At 35.6% G+C, this 14,374-nt stretch overlaps 1 protein-coding gene and 1 long non-coding RNA gene across 9 annotated transcripts in view; one reads left to right on the top strand and one right to left on the bottom strand.

Annotated features, from left to right (window-relative positions):
- Positions 1-14,374, bottom strand: part of LOC103141489 (LIM and senescent cell antigen-like-containing domain protein 1) — a 40,166-nt gene that overhangs the window by 7,790 nt on the left and 18,002 nt on the right. Inside the window, exons 2-10 of one of the 8 annotated variants that reach the window (XM_016673884.1) lie at positions 9,818-9,977; positions 7,544-7,610; positions 7,313-7,433; positions 5,753-5,902; positions 5,126-5,276; positions 3,898-3,990; positions 1,802-1,850; positions 1,613-1,688; positions 756-1,193 (exon numbers count right to left, since the gene is read on the bottom strand). In XM_016673884.1, the coding sequence (XP_016529370.1) occupies positions 1,049-1,193; positions 1,613-1,688; positions 1,802-1,850; positions 3,898-3,990; positions 5,126-5,276; positions 5,753-5,902; positions 7,313-7,433; positions 7,544-7,610; positions 9,818-9,977 (1,012 nt within the window). In that variant the 3' untranslated portion in view covers positions 756-1,048. Of the gene's footprint in view, positions 1-755; positions 1,194-1,612; positions 1,689-1,801; positions 1,851-2,164; positions 2,344-2,560; positions 2,730-2,773; positions 2,881-3,897; positions 3,991-5,125; positions 5,277-5,752; positions 5,903-7,312; positions 7,434-7,543; positions 7,611-9,817; positions 9,984-14,374 lie in introns of those variants that run through there. The other 7 variants (XM_016673885.1, XM_007557158.2, XM_007557157.2 and 4 more) reach the window with 7 other exon arrangements.
- Positions 127-975, top strand: LOC107836789 (uncharacterized). The gene is made up of 2 exons (XR_001662745.1): positions 127-381; positions 475-975. It is a non-coding gene; the product is annotated as an uncharacterized LOC107836789 (long non-coding RNA).

Genomic DNA, 14,374 nt, shown 5'->3' with positions numbered 1-14,374 from the left:
AATAAATAAATAAATAAATAAATAAATAAATAAATAAGACAAAACTAACATACAAGTAACTTTTCAACAAGATATAGGAGCTTGTTTTAAGTCAAAATTCCTTAATATTGATGAAAAAGTATAATTTTCCCATGTAATAAGTGAAATGATCTGCAAATCTGCACAATATTAAGAAATTGTTGACTTAAAACAAGCTCCTTTACATTACTGAAAAGTTTACTGATGTTCATTACATCCTTTGAACAAAAATAATTAATAATAATGATATTTTAGTCTGGACAGTTCTGCCTATTTTGACCTCCTTTCAGAACCAACTGACAAATGTACTAGAGTTCCGCTCCGGTTGCTAGGTGACGGGCTGGGCTGGTCTGGGGTTGCTAGGTGACGGGCTGGGCTTGTCTGGGGTTGCTAGGTGACGGGCTGGGCTGGTCTGGGGTTGCTAGGTGACGGGCTGGGCTGGGCTGGGGTTGCTAGGTAACGGCGCAGCACCAATGGAATGTGATTTAACAAACGGAGGATTTTTTGAAACAATTAATTTTCTAGGAACCAAAAGGCAATAACTTGCCAAAAAACACGGTTGAGTGGTTTTCAGGCATTTGGATCGATTTTTTTCCAGCTTTTGTTTTCACTCAGCCGTTTCTAAAGTATTTACGCTACCAGGATTGGGTCACGCATAGCAACAAGAGGAAACTTTAGATTTGCTCAGATGATGGCAGAAAGCTGCCGGATGTGATTACGGATTTACTCCTAACGCCAGACAGACGGGGGGAACCAGGAAACAAAGCGTTCCCTTCAGCCTGCGACTGATTCTGATTCTGCTGTTTGCACAGCAAGCTCTGGTCCAAATCCTGATCTTCATTTCCTGCTGAGAGGCAGTCACGTGCGGGGAAAAACATTTCAGTATTACGTCACTCAACTAAGCCAAATCTCTGCTTCAATGAGTGTTAGAGAGGTTTTAGGGTTAAATATGGAAAAGCAGAAAACTGAAGGAAGATCAAAACTGACCAAAGGAGGAACAGCTGCAAGGAGGACAGAGAGCAAGGGAGTATCAAAGACACATGGGTATCAGCGGTTTCTTCTTCTTCTCTTTAGAGTCACGCTCACGCTTGGCCAGCCGACGTCTCAAATCGTCTGGGAGTCTTTCGAAGCAGTGTTTGCACACAGGCTTCAGATCCACCTCAACAAATTTATCCCTGACGGAGCAGGGATGATGGAGAGATGAACGGCAGAGAAAGCAGTTCAGGAGGAAAAAGAAGTGTTCGGAGACAGCAGAGAGGACAGAGAAATAAGCAACAGGAGAGATGGAAGAAAAGACAACAGACAGATTAGAAATCAGGAAAGATAAGACTGAAAATCATGATTCAAAGCAGCAAAATAAGTCTCAGAGGCAAGACTGACAACTGAAGAGCATGCAAAGAAGAAAACCTTATTTATGTTAATGTCAAAAAGGTACAAATACAACCAGGGAGGGTCACAACTTGATGATAATTTAAATTAATTGAGATGCAGTTTTATTTCCTGTTCTAATCATTAATCAGTCATTATCAGCTTTGGAAACCTCTAAATAAAGAGCATCTGAACTGTTTGTGTGTCGATAAAACGTGTAACTTACTTGAGAGTGAGCTTGGTGTTGCAGGTAGAGCAGGCGAAGCAGTTGACACACCAGGCCTTGTTGAGGGCAGACACCACTGGAAATAAACAACCACAGAGAGTAGATTATAAACACATTATTCTGATTTACTGGAAAAACTATAACTGATCTGATCAAATACATGGATACAGAATAAGAGAAATTCCTCACCGTCTCCCTCGATGACACGATTGCAGTGGTAGCAAACGTCTCCGAACAGCTAAGAGGCAGAAACAGAAGATTATCAACGTAGCAAAACATTTTTTTTATTTTGCCATGGCTCACCCAACATGCTGTTTTCATAAAAATTAAAAACAAAAAAGGGTGCTGGATTACAATGCATCTGAAAGAATAAACCCAAGAAATTACAGAAACATTAAACTTCAATTATTGATGATAAAATGGCAGAATCAGATGACTTCTAATTACATATTTATTATTAGTTCAGTTCTTATGATTATTTTAGATAATTATGATTTAGAAAAGTTGATGATTGTATCCCAAAACACCCACATGTTAAAAATTTACTTTTTCAGTTTAAAAAGTTCCCAGTTCTTACTATGGATTTAATTTGACCTGGTTGTAGTGTGTTTCTTACCTGGTTGTAGTGTGTTTCTTACCTGGTTGTAGTGTGTTAGTTAGCTGGTTGTTAATAGTGTGTTTGTTACCTGGTTGTTTATAGTGTGTTTCTTACCTGGCTGTAGTGTGTTTATCTGTTTAATGTGTTTGTTACCTGGTTATAGTGTGTTAGTTACATGGTTGTAATGTGTTAGTTACCTGGTTATAGTGTGTTTGCTATCTGTTTAATGTGTTTGTTACCTGTTTGTAATGTGTTTGTTACCTGGTTGTAGTGTGTTAGTTAGCTGGTTGTTAATAGTGTGTTTGTTACCTGGTTGTTTATAGTGTGTTTCTTACCTGGTTGTAGTGTGTTTGTTATCTGTTTAATGTGTTTGTTACCTGGCTATAGGGTGTTAGTTACATGGTTGTAATGTGTTAGTTACCTGGTTATAGTGTGTTTGTTATCTGGTTAATGTGTCTGTTACCTGTTTGTAATGTGTTTGTTACCTGGTCGTTTATAGTGTGTTTGTTACCTGGTTGTTTATAGTGTGTTTGTTATAGTGCATTTGTTACCTGGTTGTTTATAGTGTGTTTGTTACCTGGTTGTAGTGGGTCTCACAGTAAGCCAGGCCCTTACGCTCGTAGTGACGGTGGCCCAGGAAGGGTTTCTCACACTTAGCACACACAAAATGCTGCAAGCACAACCCAAGGCCCAGCACACATGGTTAGCGCATAAGTCAGTCAGTGACATCATCACACTCATCAGTACAGTATTATTATGTTACACTATGAGGCCAAAACACAACAAAGTTCATTCCAGATGTGCTGCTGATGCATCCACACAGGGACTGGAGAAATATTAATAATAGAAGTTTGTAAATTGTTCTTTCAAAATGAGAAAGTCACCTACGTTTTAAAATTTTCTTCTGACTTATAAATTGTGAATAGTAAAATAAAAACAACACAGGCAACAAATAAATTAAAAATCTATTTTGTACAAATTATTTCAATCTAAATTAGCTTTATTTGTAACATTCTCCATATTAGTTGTTATTTACAGTTTTGTTAAAACTCATAACAGTTTAAAAGTTGAACAAATTATCTCTGTGAGCAATACTTTGGCATAAAGCATTTTTTCCTTAGTGAATTATTCGCCAATGGATTATCCCTCTACAATAAACCACCAATTAAATCTTTAAAAAGTGACTAAATTATAAAAAGGAGGCAATATTAGTTAGCTTTTTGTTTTTTACAACAAATATGAACCAGTGTATTCAGCTAAAATATAAATGTGCAATAAATCACATGTGATCTTTATGTCACTGCATGTGAGGTCTATAAAGTTGTTCAATGAAAATACAAAAGAATATACTCTATATTTATTTATTTATTTATTTTGTATTTAAAAAAAATACCCAGATTTTCAGGTTACATTTTAATTTTAATTAATATTAAAATACTTTGTTAATATAAGGTTGTTTGTAATGGTTTTAGATATTTTGATATTTACTGGGGCATATTTTTTTTACTGCGATGGTGTAACAAGTAAATTTCCCCACTGTGGGTTTAATAAAGTTTTTTTTGTTCTATTCGTTTTGTTCTATTCTGTTCTAGCTACTGTAAACCCTGCATGGAGGCTGGTTAATTTCAGTCAGGCAGGGAGACGGGCAGCATTCAACACTCAAACAGGTGCGCAGTCCCTCCCTCACCATGTCAAAGTGTCTCTCACAATAGGCACGGCCGCCTCGTTCGTAAAACGGGTGGCCCTGAAACGGGCGCTCACACACAGTACACACATGATGCTAAACATTGAAGAAAACAGAGAAACTGACTGTGAATGTGAAAAACTGGGGAAAAGAATTAAGTTGATTAATTTATCATGACAGACGCTTAAAGCCTACAGACATAAATCTGTTTGTTTATTGACTGGGTAGTACAATGTGAATGCTTCTGTCTCCAACTTCTATGTTACTACTAGGGATGCAAACGATTAATCGACTTGTAATTAATTATCGATTAATGGTTTATTAGATTAAAATTACTTCCAGTTGATTAAATAAAAGTGTTTGTTCAGATCTACTTTTATTGTTGTAGTTTGGCCACAATCCAGCAGAGGGCGCCAGTGGTCATTCTTAAACCTTAAATGTAATTAACCGCATAGAATTAAAGATGGCAGCTATTCCAGAACAGGAAAGAGAAACGGTCCAGTTTGCAGTGCAAAATGCATCTTTTGCGGTTTTGTTTTGAAATATAAACACACGACAAGCTCATTAAGTTTCGTTTCGATAAAACTCATTCAGACGAGCTGCATGGCGGAGCAACGATGGCACATTAGAGCCATTGTAGATAGAAACAAAAGAAAGAAGAATAAATTTCAACAAAAAGTCAGAAAATTTTAGATTAAGTCCACATACTTTCTATAAAAAAGGTGGACATTTTCACAGCTTTTAAAGTAGAAAATGTATTTTCACTCCAGAAATTTCATTCATGGAGTGAAGTTTCAATTTTCCTTCAAGAACAACCACAAATTGTACTTCTGTATGAACATCTGCTCATATTTTATACTTTTAATCTTATTTTTCCTTTGAGAAACTTGAGAGATTAATGTTTTGTTATATTTTATAAATATGTCTAAGTTTAATAATGTGAGAGCGACAATTTTCTGTTTATTTAGTCACTATTTAATACATCTGACACAAAATAATGTTAAAATGTAATGTTATTCTCTTCAAACTCATTATATTATGAAAAATGAACTCCTTCAGATTATGGAAAGACGATCAGCTCTTTTCATACAAGACAAATTTGACTCTTATCAATTAATCGTAAGTCGACTGATAAGACCAGTCATCTTTAGATTAACTCGTTAATCGATAATTTGCATCCCTAGTTGCTACCTGTTGAATTTTTAGGTGGAATAATTTTAAAAACTTGCACCTCGACGTGCCACTGCTTGCCCATGGCGTTGACCACGCGGCCCTCGATGGGTCTCCTGCAGGCTCCGCAGATTGGGACGCCCATCTTGTCATGGCAGGGCAAACAGTAGAGCTCGCCTTTCAGCTCCCTGGCATCCGCTGTCAGCTCCTTACTGCAGAGATTTCAAACAATTCAGGAGGCTTAGTGGTATTAAACCTCAGCTGAACTGACATAATGATGTAATTTCTATTTTGGAAAAAAAAATGCAAAATATAAATTGTAAGGAATAGTCACATTTGTGTTCAAAGAAGTAGAATATTTAGCAAGATTTTCAACTATTTTCTAGAACTTGGGTACACATTATATATATGCCTACAAAGACAGTTACCCAACCTTTCCACTAGATGGCAGTATTGGGTTTTTAGTCAATCAATTGAGTTTCTCTTCAAAATATATTTTTAGAAAAACGAAGCAAAGATTTATGACACTAACCCTAAAATCTTGGTTAATATCCTCTAAAATTTATATTTAAATGCTAAGACTTTGACATTTGCCTGCATGCATGAGAATTTTCAATGAAATCCACATTAATTGTCTCTTGCATCATGCAGCCCTCTCACTTATTTTTGCTTGTGACTGTGTGTTTACCCGCAGTTGTTGCAGTTGAAGTGATCCGGGTGATAGGGGTCGTTCTTGAAAAGCAACGGCTGCTCGTCAATGATGGCGTGACACTTCTGACAGACATATTTTCCCAGTCCACGGGCTTTCTCCTTGTTGTGACAGGGGCGACACAGATGCCTACAGAGACAGAAGAAAAATAGAGGGGCAATTTTGATTAAAAACTAAGTCTCTCGTGGGATCAATAAGGTTGAAGACTTTAATTTCCAAAGGTTATTTGACTTACAGAGTGATATCAGATAAAAGTCATGGGTCATTTCAAGCAGAACAGTCAATACTGGATACAAACCAGTAACAAAGTAACAACTTGCACCAAAACATTAAAGTCATTCTATTAATGTGGTTTAGGACATTAAGGTTTAATTGGACTATTCTTTGGAGCACATAAATGTCTCATCTTAAGCTCATCTAAGATCAGCTCAAAACAGAGTTTCTGTTTATAAAGAGTTGAGCATCCAGAAGGTATAAACAGTATGATATTCAAAGCAATAAGCACTTATAATTAAATACTAGCAATACATTTAGGGGGTGTTTATTCTATAATTAGCTCTAATCTTAAAGCACAGGTTACACTTTTTAAAACAAAATATATATAGTTCCCACACACATGCGCAATGCACACTGGACCCATGGTTTGGAGACGAACAAAATGAAAATATATGGACACTTTTGACCAATGTGTAAGAGAAAGATACAAGAACAAAATCACTGCTGTCGGGATTTACCCGTATGAGACAGAGAAGGAAAATGTATCAGACGACGTGGACAAGCTGCCGATCCAGTTAACTACTTCGTGAACACCATGGAGACTGAAATCCATGAACGAATACAAACAATGTTTAAACATGAGTCCATTACTTATAATGGACTTACGAACTCTTCGTGTGAATAACAAGGTTCAGGTGACAGGCAGAGCACGGATATAATAGTAACATACATGTAGGTTACACGTCCGTGTTAGCTAGCAGCTAAAAGCTACATTAGCTAAGCTAATTTTGCTACATCGGCAGTAAGTAACTACAGTAAATATCACTGATATTTATCTTAGTATTACATAGAGGTGGAATACTCACAAATTGTGTTTGAGTAATAGTTGTCATGTAAGTTAGGAACGACGTGAAAGCTAGCTCTAAGTTTGTGGCTTGTTTATTGTTGTCATAGCAACTCCATGGCAACTGCCAGAAAAGGGCAAAGTTCACTGACGTGTGACGTGACATGAGAACTAACGATATGTCAGTTAAAATAATCAGATTAAATCAATTACTTACTGAAATGATTACAGGACTGATTTTCAACACTTTTATTCTGTTGCTGTCCATATGAATCAAAATTTAAGTATCAACATTTAACCATTATTTTAGCAACAGTAGAAAGAATTATAGCTTTTCTGATTTTTTTTTAAAATAAAAAGTTAAATTGTGTTATAAGGTTTAGGTAAATTCTCTTGTATAAATACAGAGGTATTTTTATTGGAACATTCACACCCACCAAACATTAAATATGAGAGTAAATGACTGAACTAGCACTGACCGTCCGGCGTTTTTAACAAATCCAACATCTGCGAGAACGGCCTGGCAAAGGTCACAGCAGAAACACTCGGGGTGCCAGCTGTTGTTCATCGCCTTGATCACTCGGCCAATGATGAACTCACCTGAGAGGAGAACAAACGTTTACAGAAACAACAGCAATGAAGCGATTTGGCTCTTAAAATCCAGCTCTGTTCTCATTTGGTTCTGAACAAGAAGAAAGGTTTATGCTCACCACACTGATGGCAGCAAGGAGCGAACAGCATCTGGAAGTCATGTTCGCAGTACTTCCTGCCTTCAAACTGTCAAAACAAATATATTACTGGTGTTGTAATTCAAACGTTTCTCACTTTAACTCCAGCATAAAGTGCTGAAGTGCATTTTAAACAGGCACCAAAATGGTTGCATATAATACTTTTAACATTTTTATATGCATTTTAACATGTTAAAAGTTATTGATGTTTGCTCATAATGTCATGCAAATATATAGTCAGATATGTATACTGTTGAATATACATGGGGTTTAAGTGATGTTTAATCACAAAATAATGATATAAAATACAAATAGTGGGGATAATTACAGAGAAAAATGTGAATAATTTCACAGCAGAACATCTGAACATGAAGAAGGAAATAATTAGTTTGATCTTTGTCATTAAATTAACTGCAGCTGTGGATGTTTCCTGGATTTCATTTTATCTCTGTGTATTTATAGCAACATGAACAGTAAGGAAAGGAAGAACTGATCTCCTTGTCTTTGATGCCTATTAACTATTGATCAGGTTGTGTGGTTCACATTAGAGGCCCTGTGTTGTTCGGGGAATCTGAGAAACACCTGGCCTTGTTTCAACATCTGTGGAGAAATAGTTTATTGGAAAAGCAGCTTTTAATAATTCAACACTGTTTAAAGGTTGTGATCACCTTGGTTTACTTCTGCAGAACATTTGTGTGCCAAAAAGTCTTCTACATGTTGTTTTATACTAACTGCGCATATTACCATAATTTTTTTTAATTACGAGTAAAGCAACAATATTATGACAGTAAAGTAACAATAATAACAGAGAAAATTGTCAAATTACTAGAAAAAAGTTGTTTTCATGAAAACAAAGTTTTGATTACCAAATTCTAACCTCAAAATATGGTCAACATTCCTCATTTCAGTTTATTATAATTATTATAATTTATAATGTATTTTGTTATAAAATGACCACTTCGAAGTATTACAATTTTATTCAGGTAGTATTCCGAGTTTATTCTTGTATTCTATTTTATTCTCGTATTATTTTTGAGTTACTGGGGAACGACTTTATTCTTGTTATATTCTGACTTTTTTCATGTAATACCATGACTTTATTTGAATAGTTAATTTTTTTCTCTTAGCCTGGCACTAATACTCCTTCATATTACACATTGTGATTAAAACAATCCAAAATATTTCAAAAGTAGCCAATGATATCCTCCATAAACACAAAAAGAAGTTTTAAAATTATTATTTCATTGATTAAGGAAAAAGGGGTATTCACATTTCACATTTTGTGATTAACTATTATTAACCACATTTTGTTCAGTTTATGTGACTTTGCAGAGTTTATAAATGCTTGAAAATCCTTCAATAGGAAAGAAAACTGGTCTAATTATTGCAAACACATAACCAGTTATTGCGTTTAGTGTAAAATAGATTTTTTTTCACATGACTTTCTTTACCTTAAAGGGGATCAATCATACAAAATTAACATTTTGCATATTTTTATACATCCATTTGGGTTTCTCCTGCTTCCAAAAACAACCCAACTGCTTAAAAAACACCCAGTCGCTAATTGGCCATAAGTTAATTTTTTTGTGTTTGGAAATTGAGCCTTCGGAATATAACGCCACATCAGCAGGCACTGCTCGTCACCTAGCAACCCCAGTGAAGCCCAGCCTGTTACCTAGCAACCCAAGCTGAGCTCCAGGACATTTGTTCAGCTGATTTTGCTCTACAATGGCTGCTGGAAAAAGCAAAGTGTTTGATTGTTGATTTTACCATCCAGAAACCACTTGCTGCATTCTTGTTGGATGTCCAAGAGGCCCCACTTATGCTTTTCAAATATGTACGGCTGCATAATTGCACATCTGTTGCCAACATTTTCACAAGTGAGTGTAAACGTTGAGTAAACGAGTGTAAAATGTAACAAACATGTTTTATTTACCCCATAGACAGACCTATTGTAACATGTTCAAGGATGTATAGTAGGTTACTTTTAAATGAAATTATTTAAAAACTGCTTTTTGTATTTACTTTTATCTGATATTAAAATTTGTTGGATGATCTGAAACATTTAAGTGTAACAAAAAAAAAAAAGCAAAAACGTAAATCTATTTAATTTTACAGCTCCATAAAAACACACAGGCAGAGCAGATAGGAAGTGTGCTACACAGCATCTGCTGATTTTGCCTCAGGGAGAGCTTACATCTAAGAGTTATTGGCTCATGCATGTTTTTATTAATTTATCAGGGCACAGAAAGTTACCTCATAGAAGAGTCCCTCTGGGAACTGCTGGAAACACTGCGCACAGACGAAGCACTGCTCATGGTAAAGCTCCCCGTTGCTGTTCACTATCTTTTCCGCCGGCGCAAAGCGACTCTTGCAGCGCTCACACATGGCGTTGGCCAGGGCGTTGGCCATGTTGCTGAAGACAAACATGAAGAAAAATAAATAAATCAGGGCAAAATGCACTGAAATCATGCAAAAAGGGCATAATTTAAATAAAAATGAATGATGAATGAATGGTTTATTGGTTTGGTATAAGTTGATTCAACCCAGGAGTAAACAGAGTTTGGGTAGGACAATAACTGGGGTCACGCCAGAACACATAAAACAACGTTTAAAAAGTTGTTGCCACATTTCCCACAGCATGATAACAGCTGGAAGATTAAACTGAGAGAGACAGCGGAGAGGGAACATGTGATGTAAGAGTTTCCAGGTTTATTTTGGTTCTGGTTCATCAGGGTGGGAGGCTAAGCGAGGAGTAAAACCCGCATGTTGTCCTTCTGGCACAGCAAGAAGCTGCTGCTAATCAAATCTGAGGTATGAGGACAAACATCGGCTTTTAAATTGGATTTAAGATTACAGGACAGGGAAGAAACAACATGTGCAGGATTAATGTTGATCAGATAAAATATTTTTTATCACAGTAAAATATGTTCGGCACTATATCAACAGGGATGGGTGTAATATTTTCTAATATTTAGAAATAATAATCTCAAAATCTGAGACACAAGAAACAAGCCCAAGAAGTATGAACTCTTATGAACTCAAGTTATGACTCTTTTCAGTCTGTAATGAAACAGAGTGGATGAAGTAGAATGTTAAACTAGAATAAGTAAGGATTCCAGATTGAAGTCCTGATAAATGCATTTTGTTCAGCGTATGAACAGGTTTTTCCCTGACATACTGGCCGCTTGTTCTTTTGTTTTTTTTTAAAACCTGTTTGAAATAAATAATTAAAAATAGAAATAAAAAAATAACTCTGTTTGACCGTTGTTCATTTAAGATTTTTGTTTACATGGCTTTGAATTTACTATCACAAAATCACTCTACACAATACGCGTACTGCTTAATTGCAATAAGGTAATTTTTTTAGCCAACATGGACTCGGACTCTATGCCTGTAATATAATTCATGACAATAGTTGTGTAACATAACACTGAAAAGAGGTGGTAAAATTATAAATAAAAAAAGTTTGATCAAAAATAGATAAAACAACTCAATGATGATCTTGATGAAGCAAATAAAAAAAGTCTGAGATGGAAACTTTGATTTTGTTACTGTAAAAAAGAAAAACAGGCCTTGGATTTTCTCAGTGTTGGGGAGGTTTGTGATTGGCCCAACTATATTACAAAAGCAAAATGTTAACAATATTGGTTCATCGTTCTGAGAAATCTTTGAAATGTAAATGCTAACCCAAACAGAAGGTCTATTTTTCTGAGTTTGTGTCTCCCATCCAGATGCAACATTTTTATTTTATCTCATGAAAGAAAAAAGCTTTCCATAGCACAGGTGTGTTTTTTTTTTATTTGTTTTGCATTTGTCTCCATTTGTTTTGGCTCTGTTTACTTTAAAATGTGTGCTGAGTTAGAGACTGAGAGGAAATTGAACAGAATGTAAAAGTAAACTGAAGCTACAACTGTTTAGCCTAGCACTGCTTTAGCCATGCTCATCTTCTTCTTTTGAATTTTACCGCATTTAATGACAAACTTATCATCACCTTACCACTGATGTAAGAACAGAACTGTTAAGAGTTTTTGACTGGAGTCCATCAGGCAATAAAAACAGTTTTTAAAAACGCATAGCAGTTACTAATTATCTTCCCATCAACAATAGAAATTGTGTAATATAATTTAATTGTGCTGCCTTTGTGCTTTCTCACAGCGCTTTAATGCTAATATGATTGCCCAAGTGGTTGTTTCCAGATTTTGTGTTGATTAAAGCTGCATGATATTAGGAAATTATGCAATTGCAATGTCATTCATGAGCACAAAGGGCTGTAAAACCTAATTTCTTATAAGGACTTTCATTAAAAAACAAAGATGCCCTCTGATAACGGTGACATTAAATCTAAATACTTTAATGCTTATAATAAGAACATAAAATCCAGATAGATGTCCCTGCTCTGCAGTTTAATACCCAATAAGCTGGATGTAGGTGGGAATATGAAGCAGGGAGACATATTGCTATGAAAAACACAGAGGAGGGGCAATTGGAGGAACAATCCTGGCTTTCCTGCTTTCGAAAAGGTCAAAATAGCACAGTGTGTGAAGGCAACACACATAAACACACAAGACCATGGAGGATCATCACAAAGTGAAACCATCTGGTAATTTTTACTTAGTTATGCTGGATTTTTCTCAAAGAAGTCCAAAAACACGATTCATTTGTTCTCATTTTTGGGTTATACTCTAAACATCAACATGTGAACAACGGCAGCTGTATGAAGTATTTCATACACCTTGCATTAAAAAGGTGTTTAGCTGGCATGCGCTGTAAAAATACCACTTTGAGGCAAGATGTGTCCAGTCTGCTGCAGGATTATCACATACACATTTTTCTTCTGGCTCGTTTGGACTGATATCAAACACCCTGACAGCCCTGCCCTGGCCGAAGGATTTGTGTGAGGAAGTGATACATCCCTCAGGCATTTCCACCCTCATATCTGCCTTTAGCAGCACCCATAGCCAAACTGAACACATTTATATAGCTTGGGGAAAAAAGGCCTTTCCTAATTAAATTTAATCCAATTTTCCATATCTCTTGGCTTAGTTTTTGTTGGGATCTGCTCAAAAGCTGCTTTCATGCGGCTAAATTAAATTCACACATGAGGCAGAGAAAGAAAGCAGAGAGTTATGTTCTCACAGCTCAAAAGACTGGCACCTGGAAAGAGTTTGCAAGGTGACAGGAAGTAAAAAGCCTGCTTAGAGCTTTGCTTTATAACATGTCCATGTGTTTTCTTCTTTGGTTCATGTATTTGTATAAATAATATGCTGTATCAACAGGACAAACAAAAAAGAGATGAAGACAGCAAGAAAAAGTATGAGAGAAGCATCTTCTTGAAGCACAGACTTGTTCAGCATGAATTCCCATGTGGCATCAGCATGTCATTCTTTACGCTTTGAACTTCTGATTTGCAGTAAAGTCAGCACATTGTCCAATTGTAATTACTGCGTTGTGAAGACAGTGTGGGTGAACATTTGCTCCTGCAGATTCACATATCAACTGAAACGCATTTCTAGGGGTCCAATAAAAACCAAATACCTTTAGCAGTTAGAAATCGTTAGTAGTGGGCTAATAACAGCGCTAACCTTTAGCGCACATGGCTTCACCTAAATTAATTTTTCCAGATAAATTCTAAATCTCTGATTTCCTTTGCCGTTTTGTAAATTTTTAGATGATAAAAGTCAAAATCTGTGTTGAAGTTTTGATTATTGACTGTAAAAATTATTCTGGTAGTTAGACATTAATATTCATGCTCTTATTTTGAAGTTCGTGGTACAGATCTGTTTCCTATTCTCTCTTTTTTTACACTATTTCAATGACTAAACATACAGAACACAAAAAACAGAACAAGATGTAAACATAAATACAATAGAGTATAATATATAAATTAAAATTAAATGTAATCTTTCAAAGGCAGATATGATTTGAACTGAAGTTAATGCTTTAGCATTAGCTTCCACAAAATGTTGGTGTAGTTCTTTAGCGTTAGCGGCATTACAGTTTATGATTAGTGCTTTAGGGTTAGAGCAATTAATCTTTTAGTTAGTGTGCCTACATCAGCAAATTATACACTTTTATTTCGGGTACTGTTGGGATATTGCTAAAAGTGCAAAAAGTGATTTCTTTTCCGTCTGTTTAGATAACTTTGATTGTTCAAACATAACCCAAAAGAGCATAAATACTGCTCTTAAAAAAATCTACAACTGCCTACAATTACTGTATATAATCACTTCATCACTCGATGTAACTTCTTCCTCCAAAACTGCAGATAATCAGTTGTTCAAATTTTGAGCTACCCTTATTAAATAATACAATTACCCAATTCTACAATGCCATGCATTTTATAATAGTTGGTTAGAAACATATATAGTTAAAAGCACAGTAGTTCATCTTTCTAATGATGTCTTGGGTTTATTGTGTCACAGACTCCGAGTATCAGTAGGGGAATGTTATGTTTTGCTGTAGGAGGGAGTGGTGCACTCTAAAAAACAGATTGCACAGTGAAAAAAAGAACATTTTATAAGAATATTGAGGCAGGAAAACAATCATTTTAAGCACAGCAAACTTCCTTATTGCAACTGAGGTGTCAACAATATACATAGCATTAACTTTAATAACTGTACTTATGGTTTCTAATGTGATGTAATAATGCAGGCAACTGACTTGGGCTACTTTATAATCAGCATCATAACAGATGAACGGCACACTGTAAAAAATATGCTAGTTGTCTTGTTGCTTTGACTCAGTGAAGTTGTAGTAACTGTAATTGTCAAGTTCAAAACACTTAAGATATTTCCTTAACTGTCTTATTAT

The sequence above is a fragment of the Poecilia formosa genome, unplaced genomic scaffold, assembly GCF_000485575.1.
Source record: "Poecilia formosa unplaced genomic scaffold, Poecilia_formosa-5.1.2 Scaffold84, whole genome shotgun sequence".
NCBI classification, from domain to species: domain Eukaryota; kingdom Metazoa; phylum Chordata; class Actinopteri; order Cyprinodontiformes; family Poeciliidae; genus Poecilia; species Poecilia formosa.
This window is presented reverse-complemented; position numbering and strand designations above follow the sequence as displayed.